The 13,839-nt window shown below is 44.8% G+C and overlaps 1 protein-coding gene across 1 annotated transcript in view; it reads right to left on the reverse strand.

Moving 5' to 3' along the window:
- LOC119860006 (cytochrome P450 4B1-like) overlaps nucleotides 1–8,079 on the reverse strand; it is a 49,243-nt gene extending 41,164 nt beyond the window's left edge. The window contains exon 1 of the mRNA XM_038413056.2: nucleotides 7,870–8,079. Coding sequence (XP_038268984.1) covers nucleotides 7,870–8,079 — 210 coding nt within the window. The remainder of the gene's footprint in view (nucleotides 1–7,869) is intronic.
- Nucleotides 8,080–13,839: the final 5,760 nt, after the last annotated feature.

Consider the following 13,839-nt stretch of genomic DNA (forward strand, 5'->3'; position numbering starts at 1 on the left):
TGAATTAATTAGAGGATGACACAGAGTGCCCTGGATGGAATGAAGTGCACTGGCCCTTAAAACGTGGCACTACCCTGATCCAGGCTTTAAAACATACTGGTGAACCTGAGGCTGGGGTTCCCCAGGCTGGGCGGGTTGGAACTCCCGTCAGTGGTGAGGAACAAGGCTGATTTGGGATAGTCCTCTAGGATTCAGGGGAGTAAGGTTGCTAAGAGACAGAGTTCCCTAGCACCCCAATTGCATTTCTGAGCTGGGGCATGGCATTCTGGGAGATAAAGGAGTTTATAAACTTTGCCCTTTCTTCAGATAAGATGAGACCCGGAAGGAGTCAGCTTGTCCTGCTGGGTCTCTACTGAAGCCTTGGAGCAATCAAACTGCTTATTTTGTTTTGCTTTGTGATGGTTTGAGGCAGACCTCTGAGAGCACCTGATCTCTAAACAAATCACTGGAGATACTCCATACTGCCCTGTTTGACAAACTGAAACAAATCTCTCAAAAGTAAAAGGTTTCTTGTCCATAGGCATGTATTTTGGTTTTGTCAGAAACACAGAAAAATAAGGAAAAGAATTTAAACTTCATCATGTCTAGGGCCCTGAATCCGGAAAACTTCCAGATTACTGAGACTTAAGTATGTGCTAAACTACTGTCCCAATTCCAGACTACAAAAACCCTGTCACTGTAGTTAATACACTTCCCTGAGAGGCGGTAGCTCGATTGACAGAAGAATTCTTCCGTTGGCTTAGCACTGTCTACACCAGGGATTAGGTTGTCTTAACTATGTCACTCAGGGGTGTGAATTTTTCACAACCCTAAATGATGTAACTGGGTCGACCTAATGTTTTAGTGTGGACCTGGTCTTAGATTTAGAGGTGGCAGGAAAGCAAGATAGAGAGGGGACAGGTAAAAAGCTTTGACATTATTCCCCCTGTTTTGTCATTGACTTTTTCAAAATTTCCCAAGCAGCTATAGCAATGATTGGAAGATGGACACAATTTTTTTTAAAATGTAAAATGTTGCTGTGGTTATCTCATGTGTTTCTGTCAATATTTCAAAATCCTGACCAGCTCTAGCCAGAGAGACACTAAGGTCCACATCCACAAACAAAACTTAGGCGTTCCAAGGTTGAGTGGTGCAACGCCTAACTCTTAAACCCCTTGTCACCCAGTGGAATCCACAAAAGCTGAGTTAGGTGGCCAGGCTCCCTATGATGCATAGGGAGAGACAGCCCCTAAGAATGGGATCCACAAAAGCCAACATGCTAGGCAGGGAACCACCTTAATCAGCCAATAGCAGATGCAAAGGAGAGGGGTGTATTCTAAGCCCCAATATCAGATGCCAAGGAGATAGGTGCATCCTAAACCTCACCTCTCTCGGGGAGTTAGGCCCCTCAATCTGGGCTGGAGGGAGACACGTATCTCTGCGAACCTCTCCTAGAGTTACAGGCCTAAGCTACTTCTTCCAAGAATAGTGATGTTCCATACCTAATTCTACCCAAAATGCCCTGTGGCAGTGGGAGAGAGGAGGAGGCTTCCCTTATAACCTGTAACCCGGTGGTTAGGAAACTCCCTCAGGATGTGGGGGACTGTGGTTCAATTCCCCACTTTGTCAGATGAGGAGAGGGCATTTCAACAAGGGTTTCCCTCCACCCAGCTGAGAGCCCAAAGCACTGGACTCTAGGCTGTTCTGATGTGGGGTCTCTCAATCTCTCCCATTGAATCTGTTCCTCTGTGTGGATATAGAATTAAATATGCATTGGGCCAGAGAGATAGTGAGACTGACTCTATAACCTAGACATTAGGTCACTCGTGAAAAATGGACAGTCCATGCTCAAATCCCTTCTCCTCATGAGGCAGAAGTGCATGGGCGGCTGGCGAACGACCCCCTTCAGGGACGATAGCCTGCAGGCTCTGCCTCTTCCTCCCGAGGCCCGCATCCCCACAGCCAGAGGAGCCCCAGCCTGCCTGTTCTAACCACACTGGCTGTCCCTGCCCCCCGAGCCAGGCTGCCTGCCCCAGCCGCCGCCCCCTTGCTCCAGCGTTAGGCCAAACTACCGGCTACCCCAGCCTCAGGCTGGCCGCAGTGCTGCACCGGGCCACTGGCCCGATCCTCCCCAGGCTAGTCCCAAGTGCCTGACCCCCCCCTACTGGAAGCAGTGATATGACCCTCCTCCAGCTCCTATGTGGAGGCCGCTGCCAGGCGGTTCTGCCTGCTGCCCTGTGCACAGGTGCTACCCCCGCAGCTCCCATTGGCCATGGTTCCCAGCCAGTGGGAGCTGTGGGGGCAGCGCTTGGGTCAGGGACAGCGTGCAGAGCCCCCTGGCTGCCCCTACGCATAGGAGCTGGAGAAGGGACACGCCGGCTGCTTCCCAGGCACCATGTGGTGCGGAGGCTAGCAGGGAGCCTGCCAGCTGGAGCTGAATCCCTGCCAGCTTCAGGGTAGGGGGAAGGACGGGGGGCAGAACATGGGCGGGGATTGAATGGAGAAGGGGATTGAATCAGGGTGTCCCATATCCTGGATGAATTCCCCAATCTCTGGGCTAATGGTTATAACACAGGCTGCCTTTTCCTCCTCTCTCCCAGCTTCATTGTGTGGAGTTAATCATTCTGAGAGCACATCTACCCACTCAGGCCCTGCAGCTGAGACAGGCAGGGCAACTACCCTCTGCACTGGCTTTGAGTTTCAGACTGGGGCTTAGGCAAGTTGTAGACCAAGTTGGATGAGCAAGCATCTCAGAGAGGTGATTAAGAAAAAGCAAAAAGCATACAGGGAGTGGAAGATGGGAGGGATCAGCAAGGAAAGCTACCTTATTGAGGTCAGAACATGTAGGGATAAAGTGAGACGGGCTAAAAGTCAAGTAGAGTTGGAGCTTGCAAAGGGAATTAAAACCAATAGTAAAAGGTTCTATAGCCTTATAAATAAGAAGAAAACAAAGAAAGAAGAAGTGGGACCACTAAACACTGAGGATGGAGTGAAGGTTAAGGATAATCTAGGCATGGCCCAATATCTAAACAAATACTTTGCCTCAGTCTTTAATAAGGCTAAAGAGGATCTTAGGGATAATGGTAGCATGACAAATGGGAATGAGGATATGGAGTAGATATTACCATATCTGAGGTAGAAACGAAACTCAAACAACTTAATGGGACTAAATCGGGGGGGCCCAGATAATCTTCATCCAAGAATATTAAAGGAATTGGCACCCTAAATTGCAAGCCCATTAGCAAGAATTTTTAATGAATCTGTAAACTCAGGAGTTGTACCGTATGACTGGAGAATTGCTAACATAGTTCCTATTTTTAAGAAAGGAAAAAAAAGTGATCTGGGTAACTACAGGCCAGTTAATTTGACATCTGTAGTATGCAAGGTCTTGGAAAAAATTTTGAAGGAGGAAGTAGTTAAGGACATTGAAGACAATGCTAAATGGGACAAAATACAACATGGTTTTACAAAAGGTAGATTGTGCCAAACCAACCTGATCTTCTTTGAGAAAGTAACAGATTTTTTAGACAAAGGAAACTCAGTGGATCTAATTTACCTAGATTTCAGTAAGGCGTTTGATACTGTGCCACATGGGGAATTATTAGTTAAATTGGAAAAGATGGAGCTCAATATGAACATTGAAAGGTGGATAAGGAATTGGTTAAAGGGGAGACTACAATGGGTCCTACTGAAAGGCGAACTGTCAGGCTGGAGGGAGGTTACCAGTGGAGTTCCTCAGGGATCAGTTTTGGGACCAATCTTATTTAATCTTTTTATTACTGACCTTGGCACAAAAAGTGGGAGTGTGCTAATAAAGTTTGCAGATGATACAAAGCTGGGAGGTATTGCCAATTTAGAGAAGGATCGGAATATTATACAGGAGGATCTGGATGACCTTGTAAACTGGAGTAATAGTAATAGGATGAAATTTAATAGTGAGAAGTGTACGGTTATGCATTTAGGGATTAATAACAAGAATTTTAGTTATAAGCTGGGGACACATCAATTAGAAGTAACGGAAGAGGAGAAGGACCTTGGAGTATTGGTTGATCATAGGATGACTATGAACTGCCAATGTGATATGGCTGTGAGAAAAGCTAATGAGGTCTTGGGATGCATCAGGAGAGATATTCCAGTAGGGATAAGGAGGTTTTAGTACCATTATACAAGGCAGTGGTGAGACCTCACCTAGAATACTGTGTGCAGTTCTGGTCTCCCATGTTTAAGAAGGATGAATTTAAACTGGAGCAGGTACAGAGAAGGGCTACTAGGATGATCCGAGGAATGGAAAACTTGTCTTATGAAAGGAGACTTAAGGAGCTTGGCTTGTTTAGCCTAACTAAAAGAAGGTTGAGGGGAGATATGATTGCTCTCTATAAATATATCAGCGGGATAAATACCGGAGAGGGAGAGGAATTATTTAAGCTTAGTAACAGTGTGGACACAAGAACAAATGGGTATAAACTGGCCACCAGGAAGTTTAGACTTGAAATTAGACGAAGGTTTCTAACCATCAGAGGAGTGAAGTTTTGGAATAGCCTTCCAAGGGAAGCAGTGGGGGCAAAAGATCTATCTGGCTTTAAGATTAAACTCGATAAGTTTATGGAGGAGATGGTACGATGGGATAATGTGATTTTGGTAATTAATTGATCTTTAAATATTCAGGGTAAATAGGCCTAATGGCCTGTGATGGGATATTAGATGGGTGGGATCTGAGTTACCCAGGAAAGAATTTTCTGTAGTATCTGGCTGGTGAATCTTGCCCATATGCTCAGGATTTAGCTGATCGCCATATTTGGGGTCGGGAAGGAATTTTCCTCCAGGGCAGATTGGAGAGGCCCTGAAGGTTTTTCACCTTCCTCTGTAGAATGGGGCACGGGTCACTTGAGGGAGGATTGTCTGTTCCTTGAAGTCTTTAAACCATGATTTGAGGACTTCAATAGCTCAGACATAGGTGAGGTTTTTTGTAGGAGTGGGTGGGTGAGATTCTGTGGCCTGCGTTGTGCAGTAGGTCAGACTAGATGATCAGAATGGTCCCTTCTGACCTTAGTATCTATGAATCTATGAATCTACGAGATAGGCATCATAACACCTTGTGTGAGGTGTTGTGAAAATGACAAGAAGCAGAAACTTAAACGGAGAGGGGTTTGAGTCCGTCCTTGGACACATGGAAACTTCAAAAGACTTATATTGAGATGTGTGAGATGGTATAGGTCTATCGACCATTCATAGGCCTTTGTATCAATACATTTTATACATGTTGGGGTGTTCCTGGTTTGCTTGCTGAGATTCTTGTGGAATCCGGGCACACTAAGGGGTGATTAATGCCAAATCCTAATTCTGGTTATGCAGCTACCTGGTCTTTGAAGTTTCGCCCCCCCTCCCCCAGGGCAAAGGTATTGTAACTGGTTTTACAGTTTCAGGACACCTGGGAAACAAAGGCTCCACAAACTGTAGAGAAGTGTCAGCTTAAACTGACTGAGAGGGCCCTCATTTGGATCCCACCAATTGCCAGGAACCTTTAACCAAGATGGAAACCCTTCCTCCAGGGTATGAAGGACTAGAACCTGCCAAGGTCTCCAGGTGCTCGGCACACTTGGTAAGCTGAAGCAAGCGTATAGACTGTCAATTGTTGCGTGTTTTCTCTGGAAGGCTTTTGTCCTTAAATATCTGTGATAGCTTCCTGGTCTCTGGTAAACCACTGTCATAGCCCTTGAAAGAGAGAGATCCAGACTGCAGGTGCTACAGGATAATGACAGTGAACTGCACGGGGACTGCAAGCCTGAAACCATGGTCTGGAGGGACAGAGTTGCAAGACTCTGCTTATAGAGAGGTGACAGCAGGAGCCCTGAGACCTAAGGGGGCATCCCTAGAGCAGACAGGGGTCAGAGGTGGAGATACCTGAAAGTGTGCCAGCTGCCAGTGAAGATAAACTATCCTAGTGTGAAATAAAGAGAAGAAACAAAATGTAAAGCAACGACTGACACCACAGGGTGGTGTCGATCTACTTGAGCTAAGCAGGATCTCTTATTGAGGGACAGATGCACAGTTTTTGTTATTTGACCTGTTGTACAACACACTGGCAAGGAAACTAGCTACTCGGTTGCCATTCAGTGTAACTAACTCACTTGCATAACACAATATTCCAGCTGAAGTAATGGCTCACAATTCAGGAGAGAGTCATTTCGGCAGTTCTCTTTGTATCAGTTCAAGCATCCTATATCAAGTCCTTCCTACGCACAGTCAAGTGAATTAGCAGAAGAGGCAGTGCAAAATGGCAAAGAATTTGCTGGGTTTGCTTTTTATAAGCCCTGGAGGATTCTAGGGATCTAGCTTTAGCATTTTCAAACTATTGCATCACAGCCCATGCTGCTTGATTAGGATTGCCAGGCCAGAGATTTGTGGGAAGAAGGACAAAATACTATGTTTACCATTTTGTTTCTGCAGGAGGCTTTACACAAGGCAAGTCCCCTAACCCTTACCTTATCCCCCGTGCTCTGCTCTGGTGGAAAAAGGGATAGAAAGCTGACATAAGAAGGCAGCTGGGGATCCCCAAGTCTCAGAGGCTGGCATAGACACCTTTATGCTACATGCTTCTGACCCCCTGGGATAGAGGGTCTGTTGGGGTCAGGAAGGGGGTGACTGGCGTACACTGTGCTTCAGGAATCCTTGGCTGGTGGATGGCTCTTAGATGGCCCTAGATAGCCAGGCATATTACAGAGCAGCCCCGAGACTGCTCTAAATTACACCAGAGTCTGAAACAATCCCCTGCTGTCCCCAGGATTGGGGACGGAGAGATGAGGAAAGGTGATGTGATGCCACCTTTGTCCCAACTCAGTGCCACTGATAATCCAACCCTCAAAGTGGCCAATCTCTTGTGGATTAAATTATGCATTCCTTACTCACATTAGTAGGCTCACACTTACTCACATGAATAACCCTGTTGACTTCAGTAAATATCTTACCTTCAATGTCTCTAAACTAAGAACACACGCATAAATTTGGACCTTATATGTCTGCAAAGAAATTACTGAATGGGAAGCATGCAAAATAAGTAAATAAATAAACTTGCTCATAGATTATTTTCTACTGAAAGTTTAACCAGAGTTATCCTGTCTCAAATTCCTCTTGCCTCCATCTGATTGTTTCTTCTGTGACTACTTAAATGGAAAGCACACACTGTATAATGTATGCTATATAATATTATGCATGAAACATAGATCTGAATGATATTAGCCTAGAGGCCAGGAAGATGGAGTTGTTTCTCTAACTATTTCTCTTTTACTTCATATGAGCATGGTCATTGCCATACTTGATCAGACCAGTGGGTCCATCTAGTCCAGTATCTTGTCTCCAACAGTGGCCAGTACTATCAGATTCAGAAGATGCTACAAGATACCCTGCCAAAAACAGTTCTAGAAGAACTTTACCACACAAATACTTTTTTTCAAGCCCTCCTTAGCTACTGGTTGGCTTACGTCTTGAAACATGAGAATTTATAACCCTTCCAAATTCCTGCGGTAACTTTTTTAAAAATCCATATAATTATAACCCTAACACTTCAGCATTTATAGAGCATAAATGTCTTCAGAGCATTGTATAATTATCAATTTATCCTCTTAACAATGAATGACCAATGTAAACATTATTATTCCTCCATCACTATGAGTAGGCAAGAGGTTAAGTGACTTCCCCACCCCTCCATTCTAGATAACAACTTTATGTCAGAGTTTGGATTATACCTCAGGAGGTCCTGGCTCCCTGACCTGTGTTCTAACCACTAGGCAGGCTGTCTCTCTATAGAAGGAAGCTGCTTTTGGTTTTTCGATTTGAGCTTTAAGTCTTCACCACCACCACTGAAGTGTTCTGCACTCCCACCTCTTTCCTTACCTCATGGACATTGCCAAAAAGCCAGTGGACTGGAGGGCCTGGAAAACTCTTCAATGCTTTGTTCAGCTCCCTTCTCCACTGATACAGCTTGATTGCTTTCAGCACCATGTAGGTCAGACAAAGCATAGCGGGCAGGTAAAAGATTCGAGAGACATCCTTATGCAGCCAGCACCAAATAGCGGTTATCAGTCTCACCACCACAGATGTCATTTTCCTGCTGTGTATGTCTTCTCCCGACCAGCAAATGCACCATCCAATTACTCTTTATAGGTGTTCCAGTTGGCAGACTGATCCAATGATATCCAAAGAGGTAGAGTCACACAAATACCCAGCAGCTGATCTGCTGCCAACTTTACCGGGGGGGGGGGGGGGGGGAAAAGGGCCAGAAGGAATGTGTTTAGGTGTTGCCCCACTTAGAATTGCAACACCTTAAGTATTGCTCTGCTCAAAATTGCAATCCTTAACTGATTTAAGTTCTTTAATTTATGACTCCACAATAAGAAGCCTGGGCTGGGACACTTGGGGCTGATGTTGTTTTGCTGCCTCCCAAATGCCAAAGTAAATGTTGTTATAGCAAGGATACGAGACATCCTATCTCTACCAATTATAGCCCACACAGGAATATGTGTCACCAGCCATCTGGAATTTGCTATAATCAGGAATCACTTAAGAGATCGGTGAAAAGACAAGATTAATGCAGGGAGCATGTTATCCTACATCTGCCTGCTCCTGGATTTCTTACACAGTACAATTTCTCATCAGTACAGCTGTGCCACTGTAAGCTTGCTAGCATAGACATGACCCTAGTCTGAGAATTCTTTCTATTTCTGTAAAAAGAAAAGGAGGACTTTGGTATCTTAGAGACTAACAAATTTATTTGCGCATAAGCTTTCGTGAGCACTTCATCGGATGCATTCAGTGTGTGGATGATCTTCCCTGAGAACTTGTCAGAGTCGAGCATTAGAGAAAATATCTGGATGTTGATGTTGGAGACCATCCAACAATGTAACAGGCATAATTTTGGAATCAAAGATCGTTGGAGTAACTCCTTCAGACAGACCCTGTTTGGATTGCACCATCTCCACACAAGTAAAAGGGATGTCTACCTGCTAGACTGAGACTTCGTGAGGCTTGTTCTGTGGGCTTTAGAAGAAGTGCTTTTCACCTAACTCAGTTGATTTGGCTAATACTTCCAATGGACAGCATAAGGCAGGAGAGATGGAGTTGTTCTAAAATAAGAGGTGGAGGTTGCACAGTGGGTTAATGTACTAAACTCCCTGCACATAAATGCAAAGACTGGGGAGGGAGCCGGCACAGCAAGAAATGTTTCTAAATTCTGGCAGTTTTGATCAAGCGGCTGTGATGATTCTGATAATGGAATGGACACTGGGGATAATTGTCATAGGACAGCAGTGTTGTACTTAATGCTTATTTTTATTTGGGGCAGGGCATGTTGTCTTGTTCTGTGCTTGGACAGCATCTAACACGGTGAGGTCAGCGAGCTCCTAGGCACATCCTCAGTAATCGATGGGAATCCTTAAAGAAGTGATAATTAAAGGATGGCCTGAAGAAATAAGCAATTGCTGTCCAAGTATATGAAACTATTGGAACTGCAGACATGAACTTACTGTGATAGATGGGGGTGATTTTCCAGGGCAGTAAGGTTGTAATTCCAATGAGCCTCCAAAATGAAATGCTACAGAAGATCCATTAGGGTCATTTAGGAATTGAGAAGTGCAAACAATGAGAACGAGTGGTGCTGTATTGGCCACGGATCAATCACGACATCGCTAATGTGGTAGGAAACTGCTTTTCATGTTTGGAATACAAGCCAACAGGCAGAGCCGCTGAGACCTCACCCAGTTCCACAAAGGCTTTATGAGAAGATTGGCACTAATTTATTTACCCGGTAATCAAAGGATTATTATTCTCTGTATCCAGAAACTTGCATACTGCCCGGTACTAATAGTAAATCAATGATAGCAGGCATGAAGGGAATCTTCTCCAGACATGGAATTCCAGATGAAGTCTTTAGCAATAACGGGCCACAATTTTCCAGTGCAGATTTTAGGCAATTTGCCATAGATTGGGATTTTCATCACAAAACATCAAACCCAAATTATCCCCAATCAAATGGACTTGTGGAAAGGTCTATACAGACAGTAAAGAACCTTATGAAAAAGACTTTAGACAGTGGGGGTGATTTGTATAAAGTGTTACTGGTTTACTGAAGTACACCCCTGGAAAATGGCTTTTCTCCAGGTCAGATGTTAATGGGAAGAAGGATCAGATCTAACTTACTAATTACTGATAACCTGCTGAAATCGCACAACAATGAAACCATACGGAAGATGAAAGAAAATCAGAAGTGGAAGCAGAAATATTATTTTGACAAAAGGGCCCGTGATCTCCCATCTCTTAACCCAGGTGATAGAGTATGCCTGAGGGATCATACCTCTAACACTTGGGGACAAAGTAGTACCATTAAAGAACAGCTGCATCCAAGATCTTATGTAGTCCAGAAAAAACAGGGTAACATATTTTGACATAATCAGAGGGATTTACAAGTAATCCCAGAAAGTTCCAACATGTTGACAGTAGATGTGGACTCTGACATTTCCCATCTGACTGATCCTTTATTAATGCACAAAGGAGAAACTGTCAAGGAACAAGAGAACAACTCAGACTCTAATGAAAGGCTGATCCTGAGAAGATCAGAGCAGAAGATTAAACATCCTGAAAGACTCATAGAGACTCGCTAACCTACCTGGAGAAGGGGTATTTGAGGAAAGTGAGTGGTAAAGACTTGCTCGAGAGTGATGTGCAGGTAACCACACCTCTCACATTGGGTTTATGGAAATGTACTACATGGGTTGAGAATTTAATAATGAGTTATTAGACAGTTGTTATCTGTTTATATAGGTGTATAAGAGTTAATTTGTTTTTCTTTAAGAGGGAAGATGTAGAGATATGTTTGGAGAAGATTATAATTTAGAGACGCTCCTTCAGAAAGGACAATATTATAACCATAGGATTTGGAACAGTGCCCTGGAGGCAGGGTTTGGGAACACCACATGGCTGTGTGCAGCAGCTCAGTACAGACGCTCTCCAGTTTGTTTTATTAAAGTTTTATTCCTTTCTCATTCACTGGTTTGTTATTTAATGAACCCCAAGATCGTTACACTCTCAGACTTTCTTCTAATCAAAGGTGAATTAGCCACTGGGCCAACGGGGCTCATGCCCAGGGGCCCCAGCCACTTGGGAGGCCCTGGAAAAGTGGGCACCCCCTCACTCCAACCTGCCTGGCGCTCCTGCGGGGAGCAGGGCATGGGAGCTTGCCGCACTCTGCCTCCCCCCACCCCCGGTGCTCCTGCAAGAGAGCAGGGGAAGCCCCTGGGCCCTGACCCCGCTCCCCAGCAGGAGCGCTGGGCAGGTGGAGTAGGGCAAGCCCCTGTGCCCCAACCCCATTTCCCCTGCAAGAGCGGGGGGGGGATTGCAGGTGGAAGGGATGGGGAGGTGCCCCACTTCCTCTGTATCAGGGCCCCACAAAAACTTAATCCACCTCTGCTTCTAATAAAGAATGAACTCCCTCAATGTTGTCTTAGTCTCCGTCATAAGAACCCAGTAATATCACCTGGTATCCGGAGTAGGGTGATGAGAACACGGACTGGAAATGGAGCAGCTCAGAGCCCCAACAAAGTTCAAACTCCGCACCAATGCAGCAGACCACTGGAGCCACTGGGAAGGCAGATAAACAAAAGATTTTCCTTAATATAGCTGGGTCAGAAGCGCTAGATGTACATAACAGTCGGTACGTAAGCCAAGAAGAACAGGCTAGTTATGAGGCAGGGCTGCAGAAATCTGTGACATACTGTGCTCCCAGAAGCAAGGAGACTTTTGAAAGATACAACTTTCATAGGAGAGCTCAAAAAGACGGAGAAACTTTTGAAGAATTTGTGCCTCATCTCAGACTGCTGAGCCAATGGTGGAGAACTCACAGGTTCTGTAATTAGAAAACAGAGTGTTATGGCCAGCAGAGAAATAAAGCTCAGAAAAAGACTACTAGAAGATCTAGGCTTGAATTTAGAAAAGGCAATCCGGATTTGCCTGGCCTCTGAAATTACTCGAGCCAGATGGAAACTGTCGGAGGGAAAAGAACACACTGAAGCAGTGGACGAGTTACAATTCCTCTAACCTACAGAGAAGTGCAGAGGCAAAACAGATTCGAGAGATCTAGAGATAAATCTGAAAAAAAAATCAGAATGAACTTGCAGAAGGCTGTACAAAGGTTTGTATACCGTGTTATGGCAGACGTGGCCCACAGCAATAGCCTGTGTTTGGAAAACGCAGCAACACCTGTGAAAAGCATAATCCATTTCAAGAGTTTGCAAGCAGGAAAACCATAGGTTCAAACAGAAACAACATGTGCACACCCTGTCCCAAGAAGGGAAACAAGCAAGCACCAGGGAAGAATTCTTCATTGGAACTGCACATGAAACACCAGCACCTAGTGACTGGACTATTGTTAGAAACAAACCGAAACCTTGTGGCTGGTAAGTTGGACAATGGTGCACAGGAAATTGTGGTACCAGACTCTATTGTATGGGTCTTAAAGGAAAAACTAAGGCACATTGAAAAGAAACAGGTAAAGCTCAGTGCTTACAATGGGGAGCTGACTCCAACTATTAATGTACGTGAGTGTGAAGTAAAGGGAAAAGACAATGTGGAAAGGATAGGGTTTGTAATTGTGCAAGAGCGAAAAGCACCAATCCTAGGGTTGCAAATGTGTCAGACCCTGAGCCTTATACAGACTGTGTTCTTTAGCGGGGGAGGGGATCACACATATTGGGAACCAGTACCAAGATGTCTTTAAGGGGACTGGAAAGCTCTCAACAGAATATAAGATAGAGTGGACTAAGGCCAATAGTCCCATAATACACCCCCCCCCTTAGGAGTGCACCTCTTTCCCTCAGGCAGAAGCTCAAAGAGGAACTGGACAAGTTTGTGGCACTAGGCACCATAGACAAAGTAGAACTGACAGAGTGGGTCCATTCTTTAGTAATGGTTGAAAAGAAAGATGGACCCCTTCACCTATGTCTAGACCCCAAGTAACTTAATAATATGTTTAAAAGGGAAACATTTTCCTATATCTACAAGGGTTGATGCCAAATATTTCTCCACACTAGATGCATCAGTTAGATTTTGGCAGGTTCCCTTAGAAAAAAAAGTAGCACACATTTGTGCACTCGCCTTTGGGAGATACTGCTTTTGCAGACTACCTTTAGGTTATATCCTGCACCTGAAGTGTTCCATAGAAAAGCACTACAAATATTTGGTGGTACTGAAGGTACCAAAGCATAGATGGATGATGTTTTAATTTGGGGACATATGCCAGAGGAACCATGACCAGAGGCTCTAAAGATCAATAGAAAGGGCTTGTTGAGGAGGGAAAAAGCTAAATCAACAAAAAAGTAAATTTAGGGTCAGAGAAACATACCTGGGAGAAAGGCTGATGGAACAGGAGATACAAGTAGATCTGAGCAGGGTACAGGCAATTACCAATATGCTGGCCCAACAGACAAAGGTGAGGTACAAAAATTCCTAGGAATGATAAATTTGTAGGGCAGTTTGTACCTAGATTCATAGACTTTAAGGTCAGAAGGGACTGTCATGATCATCTAGTCTGACCTGCACATTGCAGGCTACAGAACCTCACCCACCCACTCCTGTAATTGATCCCTAACCTCTGTCTGAGTTACTGAAGTCCTCAAATCATGATTTAAAGACTTCAAGTTACAGAGACTCCACCCTTTACTCTAGTTCAAGCCAGCAGGTGACCCGTGCCCCATGCTGCAGAGGAAGGCGAAATAACCCCCTGGGTCTCTGCCAATCTGACTCAGGGGAAAATTCCTTTCTGACCCCAGATATGGTGATCAGTTAGAGCCTGAGCCTTTGGGCAAGACCTACCTA

Source organism: Dermochelys coriacea, chromosome 8, assembly GCF_009764565.3.
Source record: "Dermochelys coriacea isolate rDerCor1 chromosome 8, rDerCor1.pri.v4, whole genome shotgun sequence".
Taxonomy (NCBI): domain Eukaryota; kingdom Metazoa; phylum Chordata; order Testudines; family Dermochelyidae; genus Dermochelys; species Dermochelys coriacea.